This window comes from Myotis myotis, unplaced genomic scaffold (assembly GCF_014108235.1).
Source record: "Myotis myotis isolate mMyoMyo1 unplaced genomic scaffold, mMyoMyo1.p scaffold_m19_p_8, whole genome shotgun sequence".
Lineage (NCBI taxonomy): Eukaryota > Metazoa > Chordata > Mammalia > Chiroptera > Vespertilionidae > Myotis > Myotis myotis.
In genome coordinates, this window is record NW_023416390.1 from 71,844,439 (window position 1) to 71,861,114 (window position 16,676).

The 16,676-nt window shown below is 38.2% G+C and overlaps 1 protein-coding gene across 1 annotated transcript in view; it reads left to right on the forward strand.

Annotated features, from left to right (window-relative positions):
- LRP1B (LDL receptor related protein 1B) overlaps window positions 1-16,676 on the forward strand; it is a 1,379,523-nt gene that overhangs the window by 843,662 nt on the left and 519,185 nt on the right. The window contains exon 32 of the mRNA XM_036320679.1: window positions 4,415-4,564. Within this exon, the coding sequence (XP_036176572.1) occupies window positions 4,415-4,564 (150 nt within the window). The remainder of the gene's footprint in view (window positions 1-4,414; window positions 4,565-16,676) is intronic.

A 16,676-nucleotide genomic window follows, 5' to 3' on the forward strand; every position in this document is an offset into this window, starting at 1 on the left:
ATATACACACACATAATATATATATATATATATATATATACACACACATTGTGAGTATTATTTTACTTCACTAGGCAGAACTTCTTGAAGACAACTTATCCTATCTAATAATAGACAAACATGGTAATTAACCGTACTTCCAACACGCTTCCCATTGGCTAATCAGGGCGATATGCAAATTAACTGCCAACCAGATGGCGGTCGGCAGCCAGGCAGCTGAAGCGAACAGGAGGCTTGCTTGCTCCAGTAATGGAGGAAGCCAAGGTTCCCCGCCTGCCGCTGCCGGCCTCTGAGCTGCACTCTAAGAAACAATGTTGCAATTATAGAAGCTAAACAAACCCCAGAAACCTGCCTTCAGCCAGCCGGGCCTCAGAGCTGGAGCTGAAACAGTGTTTCAATTATGGAAGCAGACAAACCCAGATACCTGCTTTCAGCAGCCGAGGTCTTAGAGCTGGAGCCGAGCCTCAGAGCTAAAACCGGCTCTCAGCTCCAGTTACAGCCATAGAAGGTAAATAAATCCCAGAATTAAAAAAGAAAAAAGAAAAAAAGGAGAGGTTGGGAACTTCAGTTACCCGCCAGCCTAAAAACGGCCCTCAGCCCCTCACCCAGACTGGCCAGGCACCCCAGTGGGGACCCCTACCCTGAAGGGAGTGTGACCAGCTGCAAACAGCCATCATCCCCTCATCCAGGCTTGCCAGGCACCCAAGCGGGACCCCTACCATGATCCGGGACACCCTTCAGGGCAAACCAGCTGGCCCCCACCCATGCACCAGGCCTCTATCCTATATAGTAAAAGGGTAATATGCAAACTGACCTTAACAGCAGAAGGACTGGGAATGACTGGTTACTATGACACACACTGACCACCAGGGAGCAGACGCTCAATGCAGGAGCTGCTCTCTGGTGGTCAGGGCGCTCTCACATGGGAGGAGCTCTGCTTAGCCACAAGCCAGGCTGATGGCTGCCAGTACAGCGGTGGTGGTGGGAGCCTCTCCTGCCTCCTCAGCAGCACTAAGGATGTCCGACTGCAGTTTAGGTCTGCTCCCCGCTGGCAAGTGGACATCCCTTGAGGGCTGCCGGGCTGCCAGAGGGATGTCTGATTGCCATATTAGGCCCAATCCCCCGGGGAGAGGGCCTAAACCAGCAGGTGGTCATCCCCTGAGGTGTCCCAGACTGCGAGAGGGCACAGGCCGGGCTGAGGGCTCCCCCCCCCCCCCCGGCCCAAGTGCACAAATTTTTGTGCACCGGGCCTCTAGTCCTATGTAATAAAAGGCTAATGTGCAAAGTGACTGAACTTGCAGTCGCTATGACACGTACTGACCACAAGGGGACAGACACTCAAAGCAGGAGCTGCCCCTGGTGGTCATTGTGCTCCCACAGGGGGAGCACCACTCAGTCAGGAGCTCATTTGAGTGCAGCATGGTGGCAGGAGCCTCTCCCGCCTCCATGGCAACGCTAAGGATGTCCAACTGACGGCTTAGGCCTGCTCCCCACATCCAGACTGCGAGAGGGCACAGGCCAGGCTGAGGGACACCCCCTGAGTGCACAGATCTAGTGCACTGGGCCTCTAGTAATTTTAATACTGGGATTTTTTAAAGAATTCATTTATCCAGTCAATGTTTATAATTTTTTCTTTGCTCTAGGCATCATGCTAGGCACTGAAGGTAAAAGATCACTGACACAGCTCCTTCCCTAGGCACTCACAGTTCAGAAACAAAGGTGTTGAGTAGTAGACTCTGGGGAATGTTGACCCAAATTGTGTAACTTTCCTGCTCTCTCTGAAAACTGCTTTACATTGTGCAAGTCAGACTCTAGAAACGGCAGGGTGTTAGGTGGAGGAGAAAGTTCTGACATTGCAGACTAATTTGAAGTTAGACACAGTCAGTAAAAATGCCCTCTCCTTCAAAAGAGGGGTTGAGGAAACTTAAAGACATTCCCTAAGAAAGATAGGAATAATGCTGATTTTAAAACCCAAGGTTAAGTACAATAATAGGTTATTCTACTTAAGCCAGGAGTAAAATTAGTAGTATAAATGCAGTTTCTTTACAATTGCTGTATATGGCTCACAATAGGACTCTTCAGTTTCTTTGCAGCCAAAGCAAAGAGAGAAATATGACCAGTTACAATTTTATATTTTCCATATATAGCTTTTCCTGGCACTGAGCCCTGAAAGAAATTTCTCCCATGGGTCCTTGTATAAAGAGGTCACTGTGTGAGGTACTGTTTTCAGATACTGTATCCTGGGAATTATAACAGTATTTTTCTTATGGCTACTTCTTATAGCATCCTTCATTTAAACCAAGGGCATAATGCCAAAGCTCAATTCAGCAAGAGATTCAGAGAGGGACAAAAACACAGCGATATAAAAATGTATATTGTTCTCTGATGATTTGGCTTGATTGAGAGATAAAATTTAAAGTACACAAAAGGATAGATAACCTTCCTAAAGGGAATTCTTCATGAATATATTTGTTTATTCAAGTCTTATTGAAAATTCAGCAATAGAAAGTTTGGGGTTATATTTTGTATCATAAATTCATAGTAAAGATATCTTCATTGCTGATTAGAGATGGAATTATGTGCTCTAGATAGTCAACTAAGCAGAAAGTAAAATAGAGCACTTCTGGAAATTGAGTGGTTTAAACCACTAAAAATTCATTTTAATACTAGAAAAGATGCACTTAGATACCTGCAGAGTAACCAACTTTCTCTCATAAAAAATTGAATGGTGAATAGAGTGTTGCCCTGAAAATGTTACACCATAGAATGTGACTATGATAGTCATGATTTGATTATTTTTCCATTGTGATTAAAAGCAATCACTTACCATGGTCATCAAAAATACAATAAAAAACAAAAAAATGAAAATGTCTTCCTTGAAATATCTAATGTGGGGCATTGTGAATTTTCTGGTGAACCATCCAGACTTCTATTAGCAAAACATACCAATAAGTCAATAAATCTCTGGTATATTTTATAGACTTGTTGAATTATTTCTACTTGATTAAAACTGGTCTGATAAGCCAATTCCACTCTCTGACCTGGGACTATCTGTAGTTGAGAAATTAGTGCTGTTTTAATCCTCTCTCAGTGCACTTGAACTTGTAATTCTCTTCATTTGTCTCCCCTCCCTCCCTCTTTCTCTCCCTTCTTCCCTTGCTCTCTTCCTCCCTCCCTTCCTTCTTCCCTCCATCCTTCCCTTTTCCCTTTGTCCCTACTTTTCTCCTTTCTTTCCTCCCTCCCTTTCTTCCTTTTAAAAAAAATAGATATTTTTTATGAGGAGGAGAGTTTTTGTGGTTTGTTCAATCCATTCTCTGAGGGAGACCTCAGAAAGTTTACCATATTGTATGCCTGAGTTACATATATGTCCACATATACTCAGGAATACAATACCTGTGATCCACACCTTGTTCTGGATCACAGATGACCAAATTGGAGCCACAGAGTTATTGTTATAATGTAGATCCCAAGCCTATTTAACATGCACATAATTAAGTAGATGTGTACTAAGAACCCTTGGCAATCAAAATGTACATGTACTGAGACTTTAAAAACCATAAATACCACTGCAATATATAAAACGGTCCATCCTATATAATAAAGTTAATCTAGATTTGACACATTGTGACTTTGGCTTAGTTCACTTACTTGTTGAATGGTTTATCTTTCTAGGCAGCCCCTAAATGTTCCCCATTCAATTTGATATATCAGTGAAATGATTAATTCTTGAAATTCTTCCACCTTTGAATTTACTTGAAAAAAAGTTGAAACCTCCAATTTAAGTTTATGTCTGCCTAAGGTAAATTTTACTAAAAGTAGAGGAGAGATTGTACATTATATAAGTCAAATTAGTGTCATAAATGAGTATTACACTTTAAAACTTTATGAAGCCAACTGGTATAATAAGAGGCCAAGCACTCAATTTGGAAATAGTACCTTTATTAAAATTTCGGGGATGACTACCTACTATCTAGGGACTCATTTTTTAACTGTTCTTTGTATTATGTTCCTTATCTGTAAAGTAGAATTCGGTGTCACAAGATTGCTGTGAAAATCAACAGAGATAATGGTTAAGTTCCTGTTAAAATATAATGTTTCACAGAAAGTTTAAACAGTATATATATATATATATATATATATATATATATATATAAAAAAGTAGGTTTACAGTTGTAAGTATGAAAAACACAGAATTTACCTTTGTATTATGTATTCATTAGTTATTGTATTATATATTACATTATTAACTTGCTTTTGCCCCCCACCCCTCATATATTTTCCATTAGCTAGACCTCATATTTTCAGACAAGAACCTGAGTTTGCAACATATTTCCCCCCCTCAAATGTAGTGCTAGGTGACTTATTGCAATTTAAGTGGCTACCCTTATGTTTAAGATGTATAATTTAATTACAGGTCTATCAATAGACTATGTGGAAAACAAGCTTTATTGGATCAGTTCCGGAAATGGAACCATAAATAGATGCAACCTAGATGGTGGTAATTTAGAAGTAATAGAGTCAATGAAAGAAGAATTAACAAAAGCTACAGCCCTAACCATCATGGGTGAGTACAGTGGTTCTATAGTTAGGATGTTATTATTGATTGGGGGCTGATTAATTATGATCCGTTAAAAGCTGAGAAGAGTCACTGCTCCATTAATTCCAGAAGCACATTTAAATTGCACATCTCTATGAGGGTTTTTTTCCTTCTTCTTCTTTTCTTAATGTTAGCGAACAGACTTGTAACATTATACAGATCAGGGACTTTTCTATTATTGATTCTTGGCTTACTCTGAATTGTTTTATTTTATGATTATTTTTTTATGTTCTACTGAAGTGTTTTAAAGTGTAAGGGCCTTGCGTATTTGTCACAATAACAAATGTGGCTTATCTCTACTTATAAAAGATAGTTTGATCCATGCAGATAATTCAAGAGACAAGGCCACAGGGCCCATTGAACAATGATAGAAATTATTCTCCAGCAAATAATTCTTTTCTATATAGACATACCTCAGAGATATTACAGGATGGGTTCCAAACCACCACAATAAAGCAAATATTGCTAGGTAGTGAGTCACACTAATATTTTTTGGGTTTTCTCAATGCATACTAAAGTTATATTTGCTCTATACTGTAGTCTATTAAGTGTGTAATAGCATTATGTCTAGAACAGCAATGCATATACCTAAATTAAAAAAAATACATTATTGTTAAAAAGGCTAATCATCATCTGAGTTCATCAAGAGTTGTGATCATTTTGCCGGTGCAAGGTCTTGCTTCAGTGTCAATAGCTGACAACTGGTAAGGGTGGTGGTTGCTGAAGGTCCTGGTGGCTGTAGCAATTTTAAAAATAGGGCTACAATGAAGTTTGTCACATGAATTGACTCTTCTCGTCATAGTCATTTCTCTGTAGCATGCGATGCTGTTTGTAGCATTTTACCCATGGTAGAGCATTCACAATTGGAGTTAATTCTCTCAAACTGCTTTACCAACTGCCACTGCTTTATCAACTAAGCTCCCATGATATTCTAAATGCTTTGTTGTCATTTGAACAATCTTCCCCGGGAATGAGTTCAGCAACAAGACAGCTTCACTTTCTTATCATTTGTATGTTCACTAAAAGGGAAGCACTTTTTGTTTCCCCCAAGAACTTTTCCTTTGATTCGCAACTTGGCTGTTTGGTCCAAAACATGGAGCTTTTGGCCTGTCTAGGCATTCTACGTGCCTTTTTCATCAAGCTTAGTCATTCTAGCTTTTGATTTAATTATGTGTGACTCTTCCCTTCTCTGGGACACTTTGAGGCCATTATAGGGTTATAAATTGGCCTAATTTTAATATTACTGTGCCTCAAGAAATAGGGAAGTCTAATGAGAGGGAAAATGATGGAGAACAGCCTGCTGCTGGAGCAGTCAGAACATACCCACCATTTATCAATTCAGTTAGCTGTCTTACATGGGTACAGTTCCCGGTTTCCCAAAATGATTACATCATAACAAATATAATAATGAAAAGTTTAAAATATCTTGAGAATTACCAAAATATTACTAAGAGCAATGCCAGAGAGTTTACTGTCTATGTTGTTTTGTTCGTTTTTTTCCCCTAGGAATTTTATGGTTTTGGGTCTTCCATTTAAGTCTTTAATCCAATTTACTTTATTCTTGTATAGGATGTAAAAAAGTGGTCTAGTTCCATAGTTTTGCATGTATATGTCCAATTTTCTCAAAACCATGTATTAAAGAGACTATCTTTACTCCATTGTATACTTGCCTCCTTTCTCATTAATTGACCGTATAGGAGTGGATTTATTGCTGGGCTCTCTATTCTGTTCTGTTGATGTATGTGTCTGTTTTCATGCCACTAGAATGCTGTTTTGATTACTATAGTCTTGTAGTATAATTTGTTTCTCAAGTAGCATGATACCTCCAACTTTGTTCTTTCTCAAGATTGCTTGGGCTATTCAGGGCCCTTTGTGGTTCCATATAAAATTTAGGATTATCTGTTCTAGTTCTGTGAAAAAAAAAAATGTCTTTGGTATATTTATAGGAATTGTGTTGACTCTATAGATTGCTTTGGGTAGTATGGATATTTTAATTATGTTAATTCTTCCTGGTCAAGATGATAGAGTAGGTAAACACTGGGCACATATCCTCCAATGACCATATTAAAATTACAATTAAAATATAGAACAGCTACCCTTGAGAACCACCTAAAGACTAGCTGAACAAAACTCGGATAACTAAGGATATAAAGAAGAAACCATATTGAGGCTGGTAGGAAGGGCAGAGACACAAAATGGGCTGAGCCCATACCCATGTGTGGTGGTTAGGAATTGGGAGGGTATCTCAGCAACAGATATCCCTGAGGAGCAAGGGGTCCCAGCCCTACACTAGGCTCCCTAGCCCAGAGCAAGAGTGCAGAGAAGAGGAGTACCCACAACATCTAGCTGTGAAAATCAGCAAGTATTCCATCCAGGTGACACTATAGACACAGTGGTCCTCTTAAAGGGTCTGAGCATAGACTCACTCTCTCATGAATACCAACCCTAGACTCTAGCAAAGAGACAGCAGCACTAGCAGTGCCAGGGACACACGGAGAGGAACTGAAGAGTCTGACTGTAGGTGATGACTGGAGGGGCAGCTCTCTCCAGGACTGAAATGCTGTCAGGTGCCACTGCTTCTTTCTTGAATGCTCCCCACACCCGGCCAGCAGGCACAGTTGGAAGTGCGGAAGGCGACATGCTCCAAATGCAGTATTGTCTGTGCTTTACCTTTTCTCCATTGTCTCAAGGAACAGAGTTTAGTACTTTATCAGGATTGATTTGCTCATTGTGTCCAATGGCAGTTGAGGAGGACTCTTAACACCTTTTGCTATGGACTGAATGTTCGTGTTCTCCTGAATTATATGCCGGAGCCCTGAAGGCATGTGGAGGTGGGGGCATTTGGAAGGCTGTTAGACTGTGACTGTAGAGCCCACGTGGGCTAGTGTCCTTCTAAGAAGAGGCCAGAATGTTAGCCCATCTCTCTCTCCGCCGTGTGAGGATAGAGCATGGAAGTGATGGCATCATGATCTTTGACTTCCAGGCTCCAGAACCGTGAGAAACCCTTTCTATGGTGCAGGCATGCAATTTTTTGGCATTTTTGCTATAGTAGCCTAAACTAAGACATCTTTTCAGTTATTAGATATAAGCTGACTAGGTTGTAACTTTGAACATTAAATTATTCCTCATTTTAAAAAAAATGACCCTGTCAATTGTCTTTTTTCAACTGTGAGAGTTAGCAAATACAGTAGTTTTTGCTTTTAAATACAGTAGCTTGTAGCTGTTAAATTTTATCTATTACTTACTTTCCTTAATTTTTTTCCCTTGGTATTTAGCAACTCCTTTTTTTAAGGAATTTTTTTTTAATAAATATGCTTCAGGTTCATGAAATAATGATACACTAAAACACTTTTCTTACATGATTTTCAAGTGGCTTGTGCTATAAGATAATGTATAGTCAGTTGTGTTATACTTAATTATTGATTGCCTATTTTTCAAGTATAGTTTATTTGTTTGCTTTTATTCATCTTTTCCATATAACACTGGAATTTTCCTGATCATTACTATCTGTAGGAGACAGTGAGTTAAATGCAAATTAATCAAGTTGCCATTCAATTTTAGGTGCCTTTGTGAGGAGGAGGAGGTTAAAACTATTGACTAAAATTAGGGCTTGTGGGTTATGTATGTATTATATTTAGCATATGATTCTTCTCACTGTCAGCATATTTAGTTTGTATATATTGTATTCACATTGAAGAGAAAGTTAGAAAAATCAATTCATGGAGCTGAGAGAAGATATACAAATAAAACAAATGTCCTGGCAGAAATAGGTTTATTGGTATTTGGAGAAAATTAAGATGCAATTCAGGAAATTGTAGTATGATGACTTATCTGTGTTTTTTATTGGGGCAAATGGATCATTGACTTAAAATAGAAGTGAGAGTATGGGGATTATTCAGGCAAGCTTGAAGAAATATGTATGTCTTTATAGAAAACACCTCTCATTGGTGAATTTAATGGTTGGTATCTCATTTATCATAAGTGATCTTGACAGAGTACATTAAAATGAGTCATGTAATAATTTATCAAGTTTTGCTAAAGCAAAAGGGTTTGAGTCCAGAGCACTATAAAGGATACAAGGTTAAATTTAAAGCTCTATACTACATGCACATATTATGAGATGTTTATTCATTGTTCTCTGCTAATCCATTGCATACACAGTTACTTTCATTGAAATTCAATTATACATCTACTTTTATTGTTGTACTTTTATGGGGCTAAATGATCTTGAGAAATTACTTTTACCATGATATTTGAATCATGTACATATAGTCTTTATTGTATGATGAAAACATAGACTTTTAGAATTAAATGAAAGCTTTAAAGATTATTAAATTTATCACTTTTATCAATTAAACAAGTATACTTCTATTCCTACTATTCATTAACCAGCTATGGTTATGGTGCAATTACTAGGCCTTAGTTTTCTATTCTGCAAAAATATGAGCCTTGACCAGATGAGTTACAAAGTACTAAAAAACTTGTATGATTTTATCACTAATGTTTTGACTCAAGGATGCAGGAAATAGTTCAAACTAAAGCATCGTCTAAGTTGAGGCAATACAGGAGAGACAAAAATTGTCAATAAAAATAAAGTTCACTTGTAAAGTTATGCTATTCCGAGTTCATATTAATCTGTTTCAGAAGTTTGGCAATATTATTCAATTTTGACATTTAATTAAGAGTTTGGTGGATGTTTACAACATAGAGTTCCTTAAATTTCTTGTCTTTAGAATGGATTGATACTTTTTATAAATGTCTAGGTATCTATCTACAACATCCATCTAACCTTTGAATCACTTGCAAAAATTGGCTAAATTCTTTTTAAAATAAAAGAAACTTTGAGTCACAGGTAAGGCCAAAAAAAATATTTAATTATGCATTTTCTGTGAATAGTTAAGCTCTCTGCTGAATTTATTTCTTATTAATTCCAGTATATATATATATATATATATATATATATATATATATATATATATATATATATATTGTCCTATTGATTTGTTTTCAGTAGCAAATTGCCAGAGTAACTTTAATGTGTAAATATTAGAAGGATATTTAATTTTGTCTACTGTTGGAGTCTATCAAGTAATAAAAAAGGCATTTCATTCTCCTATCAGATATGAACTCAAACCTATAATGAGTTAACTTCCCTTGATTTGGTTATGCCCACATTTGTTTTAAATCAGTGTTAAAAAAACAATCATTTGGCTTTAGGGAGCCCTTGAAAAGCTGTAATAAAAGTAACCTGTAGGGACATTTTCTCATCCTTTTCATAGGCTCACTTTACAAATTTGAAATAATCATTATAGTTGCTATGGAGAGTCTAACACATGGATAGTGTGCCCGAGGAAAACCAAAGCTGTCCGATTAAAATGCTTCCAGAACCATCTGAATATGCATGCGGAGGTCATATTTATTTGCTTAAGAATGGATATACTAGTAGTGTTGCCCTACCTGGTTTGGCTCATTTGTTGGAGCATTGGACCAAGGACTGAAATATCCCAGGTTCAGTTCTGGTCAAGGGCAAGTACCTCTGTTGTAAGCTTGATTCCCAGTCCAGTTGGGGCGTGTGTGGGAGGCAACCAATCAATGTGTCTCTCTCACATCGATGTTTTTCTCTCCTCTCTGTCTGTCCCTCTCCCTTCCACACTGTCTAAAAAATCAATGGAGCCCTAGCCAGTTTGGTTCAGGGATAGAGCATCAGCCTGCGAACTGAAGGGTACTGGGCTCAATTCTGGTCTAGGGCGCCTACCTCTGTTGCAGTCTCCTCCCTGGTGCCCCGGCCCCAGGCCCTGGTCTGGGCTCCTGCAGGAGGCAACCAATCGATGTGTGTCTCTCACACTGATGTTTCTCTCTCTGTGTCTCTCCCCCTCCCACTCTGTCTCAAAATCAATGGGAAAATATCCTCAGGTAAGGATAAGTAAATAATCAATGGAAAAAATATCCTCAGGTGAGGATTAAAAGAAAAAAAAAAGGATATAGTGTTAATATTGTTGGGGATTTAATGTTTCTAATGTTTCCACTGGAGTTTCTACAACAAAGCTCTTAAAATTCCCTGGTCTCTCTGCTGACCCAAAGAAACTCTAATCTAAAGGCAATAAAAGTATTCTTTACCTACAGTAACACTTAGGCCCTCTCAGCTAATTTCTCAGTATTATGCATTTTAAAATCTGTATCTGTATTCACTTCAGCAAAATATTATGTGGTATAGTGACTAAAGTTAGGATTTATTAAAAATAAGCCATCTCTAGCACTCAGTCTGTATACGTGTTATGAACTTTCAAATATGCACATATTAAAAATAATAGAAATTTGAAAAATATGTACAATGCACAGCCCATAAAATTGGCATGCAGAAATCATCCAAAGCCCTTGCCCTACTTCCTAAGATAAATTATTATGGCCAGTTGTCCTGACATCTACGGAGCATTATAAATGATGGGGAGAGGGTGTGAGTCTGGTGCATTTAGTCTTGTTAAGATCCTTAGACTGAGCACTTGCAGATTCACTCTGAAATCTAGTCTGAAAGGTTCCTCTACCCTACTCTTCTTATGCTAATGCAGCGGGTCTGATAGCTTCAAAGTTCTTGACTTCAATAGTCTACCTTATGGAGTCATTTTCTCTGTTCTATGCAATGCACGCCCACTTTATACTAGTATGTTGCCAAGTGCAGGGTTTTTGTTTGCTTTTTAAAATCAAAGCTTACTAAATATATCCCTCCCTCTGAATGTGAAAAGGGCCTGAAACGTACCCTTTATATATAATCTGAGAGCTCTCCCCTTGGATTAGTTGTTTCGTTTCCTTTCACAGTCTCGTTAGGTAGTACTGAGCGTTTCGTATGGGTTAATGCAACAACCCCTTACTTCTGTTCACACTTGGTATCTCCAGTCTCCAAACTATCAGGCCCTGCCATGTTCTGACCTGCTGTAGCATCCGCTACTCAGCTCTAGTATTTTAGAGCTGAGATAGCACTCACAACTTACTCTGAAATGCTCATTTTGTCTTCCTTTTCATTCAACAAAAGTTGTATGTCACAGCATTCGTAGTTTCACCTAAGGGTCAATGAGATTTGTTAAAACCCAGTCCTCTGAGATTCAAGTTCAAAGATGTTGATTAAAGTTAAGTGCTGTTTTCACTGCCCAGAAGAGCCTTTCGTGTCATAACTATTTTCATTTAATCCTCCTCTACCCCCACTTTGGTCAGTCAGGTGCAAATCCAGGCAAATTGTTCCCCTCTCTCTGATCATGTCTGCTTCTTTCTCTCTTTTTTCGGGGGGAGAGGGGCACAGGGAGGGAAAAGGAAAAGGGACAGGCTCTGGCAGCTCCTAGGAGGGAGAGTGAGCCATGCCTGCTTATTTCTGTTTGTCTCTCTATTTCTTCTTTCTTGACTGCTTTTCATATTTATCAGCTTCCCTAAAAGGTGAAATACCACCCTTCAAGGCCTACTTCAACTTTACCTCAGTTTGATTTAGAGATTTGTTTTTTCTCCTATGAACTTTCTTTTGTATTTTCCTGATGCAATAGAATGTTGTGTTTTTTTCTTTTCTGATTGTGAACATGTCTTACTTCCTCATAATTTGAGACCACATTTTATTCATATATGCATCATTCATGACACCCAGCAAGGTGCTTACACTGAATACATTTCAATAAGTAGGAGTAGAATGTATGACTAAATAAAACGATGGCCATCTGCACAGAAAATCATCTGCCGCAGCAATCAAATTATATTTTCAATAAGATCAGGAACATATTTACCAGTATATAGAATGGTTACAACCATAAATATATTGTAGAATTTGAATATAGTCGGTTCTCCGTATCTGCGGGTTTCATACCCACAGATCAGTTAACTACGGGTCCAAGAAAAAAAAAAATCCCAGGAAGCTCCAAAAAAACAAACGTTGAGCTTGTTGAACTTGCCAAGAGTTGAGCACACCGCTAAATCCACATGAATGAAGTGATGTGTATGTACACCGGTTGTAGCCTACATGCAGCAAATATAGTTTATATGCAAATCTACAGCATCCTATATAATAAAACCCTAATATGCAAATCGACTGAATGGTGGAATGACCAATCACTATGATGCGCATTGACCACCAGGGGACAGATGCTCAATGCAGGAGCTGCCCCCTGGTGGTCAGTGTGCTCCCACAGGGAGAGCGCCGCTCAGCCAGAAGCCAGGCTCATGGCTGGTGAGTGCAGCGGCGGTGGTGGGAGCCTTTCCAGCCTCCAAGGCAGGCAGATATCCCTGGAGGGGTCCAGGACTACAGAGGGCGCAGGCCGGGCTGAGGGACCCTGCCCCTTTTCCTCCCCCCCCCCCCCCCGGTGCACAAATGTCATGCACTGGGCCTCTAGTTTTTATAAGGGACTTGAGCATCTGTAGTACTGAGTATCCTTGGGAGCGTCCTGGAGTCAATCCACGCCATGGATGTTGAGGGATGACTGTACGTGTTGAAATAAATATGAAAAAAAGATGCTTTAGTATATAATAATTTGAATTAATACTGAATAACAAGATAAATGTGTATAATATAGGCAACGATTTCTGACACATATTGTAGGTACATATATACATACATGTGCAAGAAAAGAAAGGTTGTATTGGATTTTGTTTGTTTTCAAAGGAACTAAACGGATTTAATGGAAGGAGAAGAAAACTGTACCATAAACATAAGCAAGTGAAAGAGTTCTTAAACTAAAGAAAAACTTTGGTGTTTTGAATGTTTTAAGCTCTTAAAGTTAGTCTCTCACAGCTGGGCCTAACTGCATTATTCTCTTTAGTAATAATAATAGTTGATAGTCTAAATAAATATTCTAGTGTTTAATTTACAAATCTTAACCCATGCATTTCTCACTTCAATCCCCTGAGAGAGAAACCATTAACATTACTTATTTCAGAGGTTCCAGCTGAGGTCCAGCCAGCCTGAATTAATTGCTCAGGTGAAACAGTTAATAAATAGTATAGTAAGCTTTCTAAATCATGATTCTTTGAAGGGAAATTAATTAGAAAGTGGCTGGTGGGGCGGGACTGGGCTAGACAAGCCAGGTGCCCTGGAGCCAACCTCTTGTGGTCCCTCTCCTGCTGGCCGCACGGGAGCATCTGCGAAGTGAGCAGGGTCCCTCTTGCAGGTGGGGTACCTCGGGCTGGCCTGTGGGCATTGGGCCAAAACCAGCTCCCCAACATCCCCCGAGGGGTCCCGGAGTGCAAGAGCTCCCTCCTCTCTGGTTCTGAGATGCATCACCCGAGAACTGTTGCTGCCAAGTCACAGCAGCTCACCAGCTCCTGTGTGTGCCCCCTGGTGGTCAGTGTGCATCATACCTACTGGCCAGTCAGTTGGATGGTTGCTTCGCCTTTTATCTATATAGATATGTAAAATAAAATTTTATGTAGCTATTAAGATAGGGTAAATCTATATACTGATTTGAACAATTATCCAAAATGCTGCTTTAATTTTTATTATATACTAGAGGCCTGGTGCATGAAATTCATGCACTCAGGGAGGGGGGGGGGTGTCCCTCAGCCTGGCCTGCACCCTCTCGCAATCCGGGAGCCCTCAGGGGATGTCTAACTGCTGGCTTAGGCCTGCTCCATTTTAGAGTCATAGTGCTGGGTAGAAAGGGTTACTATTCATTGTAGTGGACAAAACAGGGAGACTGGTAAATATCCTATAAGACACAGCATCATCTCCCTAATAACAAGGAACTCTTTGGCCCAAAATGTTAATAGTGGTAAGCTTGAGAAAAGCGCTCTGTACCAAAAAGATTCCTGTTGACCCTCAGAGGCCAATCAACTAACTGTATGAAGCCTGATATTGTGACTGTAGACCTATCATCACAAATGTTGGCTAAAATAGAAATCCTTAAAAAAGTAAAAGTGAACGTGGCATTTATGAAAGCTGATGGTAGGAATTGCCTTGAAGAGAAAGATCCAGTGGCAGAGAATGGAGGGAAGATACATATCTTTTATGTTTGTGTTCTTTTTTTGAAATATAATTTAATGAAAAATGGTCAGGATTGGCATCTTATGTTTACACTTATTCTATACTTAAATAATGTATCAAATAATAAAGATAGTATTTTTTTAATAGAGAAAGGGAAGGAGGGAGAGAGGGAGGGAGAGGGAGAGAGAGACAGAAAAGCATTGATCAGTTGCCTCTGGGGATGAAACCCACAATCACAATCTAGGCATGTGTCCTGACTGGGAGTTGAACCCACCACCTTTTTGGTGTAAGGGACAAGACTCCAACAAACTGAGCGACACCAGCCAGGGCCACATAATATCCTTATCTGTCCCAATTATGAGGCAGGCACTATTTAGGTGCTAGAATCCAGCAGGACGTAACAATTCACTGTCATTAGGTGCTGATATTCTCTGGGGTAAGGGAGGGGGACCCAGGAACAGTGTATAAGCAAATCAGTGAAATAAAGTTTGTCAGGTGCTGCAAAGTACTAAGGGAGAAAATTCAACCAGGGCAAAGGAATAGGGAGTGCAGAGGTGGGTTGAGAAGGAGCAGGCCTTGGTGATTTTCACTGAGAAATGATAAGCAAAAGTTTGAAGTGAGGGACTGAGTTGTTCAGGTACCTGGGGGGAGAACATATAAGAAAGAGAGAGCTTATAAAGAAGAGGAAATGAAATTGCAAATTTACTATTTGACTACATTTTTAAACACTTTTGCTTTTGAAAGGGGAATGTATATATGTGTGTGTGTGTGTGTGTGTATATATATATATATACATATATATATTTTAGTGGCCATCTAACCTACTTTCCTCCTCCATGAAACTTTTACTACACTTAAAAAAATACCTGATGTTTCATGGGGTTTCACTTCAGCCATTAATGTATCTATTAAAAGAGAATACATAGTGAATTTATGCATATGAGCTAAAAGTAGTAATCTGCAGTAATTTCTCTGACGGGAAGCTTTTAGCCTTCATGTGTATGAAATTACTAATGATGATGAAATTAATTCTGCCCCATGTGTTCTGCTTTGTTTCCACTGTATTATATACAAGTTACTATTAATGATTATGCATTTTTATAAAAATAGAAAAGAAATTCTGATAAATATGATTATTTCAAGCTATTATGGTTAATGTTTATACAAATAGTAAGCCATAAAATCAGCCATATGAAGAAAATACTAATTATAGTCAGAACAAAATTAACTTTGAATAAATTCTAGTTTTCTTGCCTTAACTTCAAATGTTCTAAAATTAAAAACTTGAATGAGTTATATGCATATAGAATTTATTACACAAGTTAAAATTACCTAGACTTAGAAAAATTAACTTAGTTTTTTTTTAAAGATTGACTATTTTTGAGAGAATGATCTCTAGAGATCAGATAATATATTCATAAAACATTACTTAATAGAAAGCATTCATAAACCATGGAATATAATGCTTGAGAATAATTTCTTTAAATGAAGAGTCTCTAAAAGAGATTAGAAATATTAAGCCAGTTTCTATATTTTTCAAAGATTTAAAAATGTTAATATTGTTAGATAAATGAATGATCATCAGTGCAATTATATTAAATAGTTGTATAATTATTATAGTGTATTTATACCTGAATTATATGAGCATGTTCATTTAACAAAATATAAGTAAATTTAAGCAAATAATATATCATTTAAAAAGATTCAAATGATACCCTATTTTCTTAAAAATTATATTTACAACCATTTGTCAGTAAAAGATCCAGTGGTTTTATTACTGTTATACTTGCATTACATTTACATGTACTTTGATATGTATGAGCCAGTTTATTTTAGATGCACTATAATTATGCTATGCATTTAAGTAATTCTGCTTTCAAATTATATTGTTCAAAAAAGGATGTTACTTTTTAGTATACTGACCAATGCCTCTTAGTTCAATGAACTTCAAATATATCCACATAAATTTTCCAAGCCATCAGTCTTGCAATTGCCATTAACACTATTCATTAAAGTAACAATAATATATGAAATATATCCAGGCAATTTGCCCAGCACAAAGTAGAGCACATAGTTGTCTTCACTAAGTATTCAAACCACCATTAATGAAAACTAATAGCCCATCAAAAT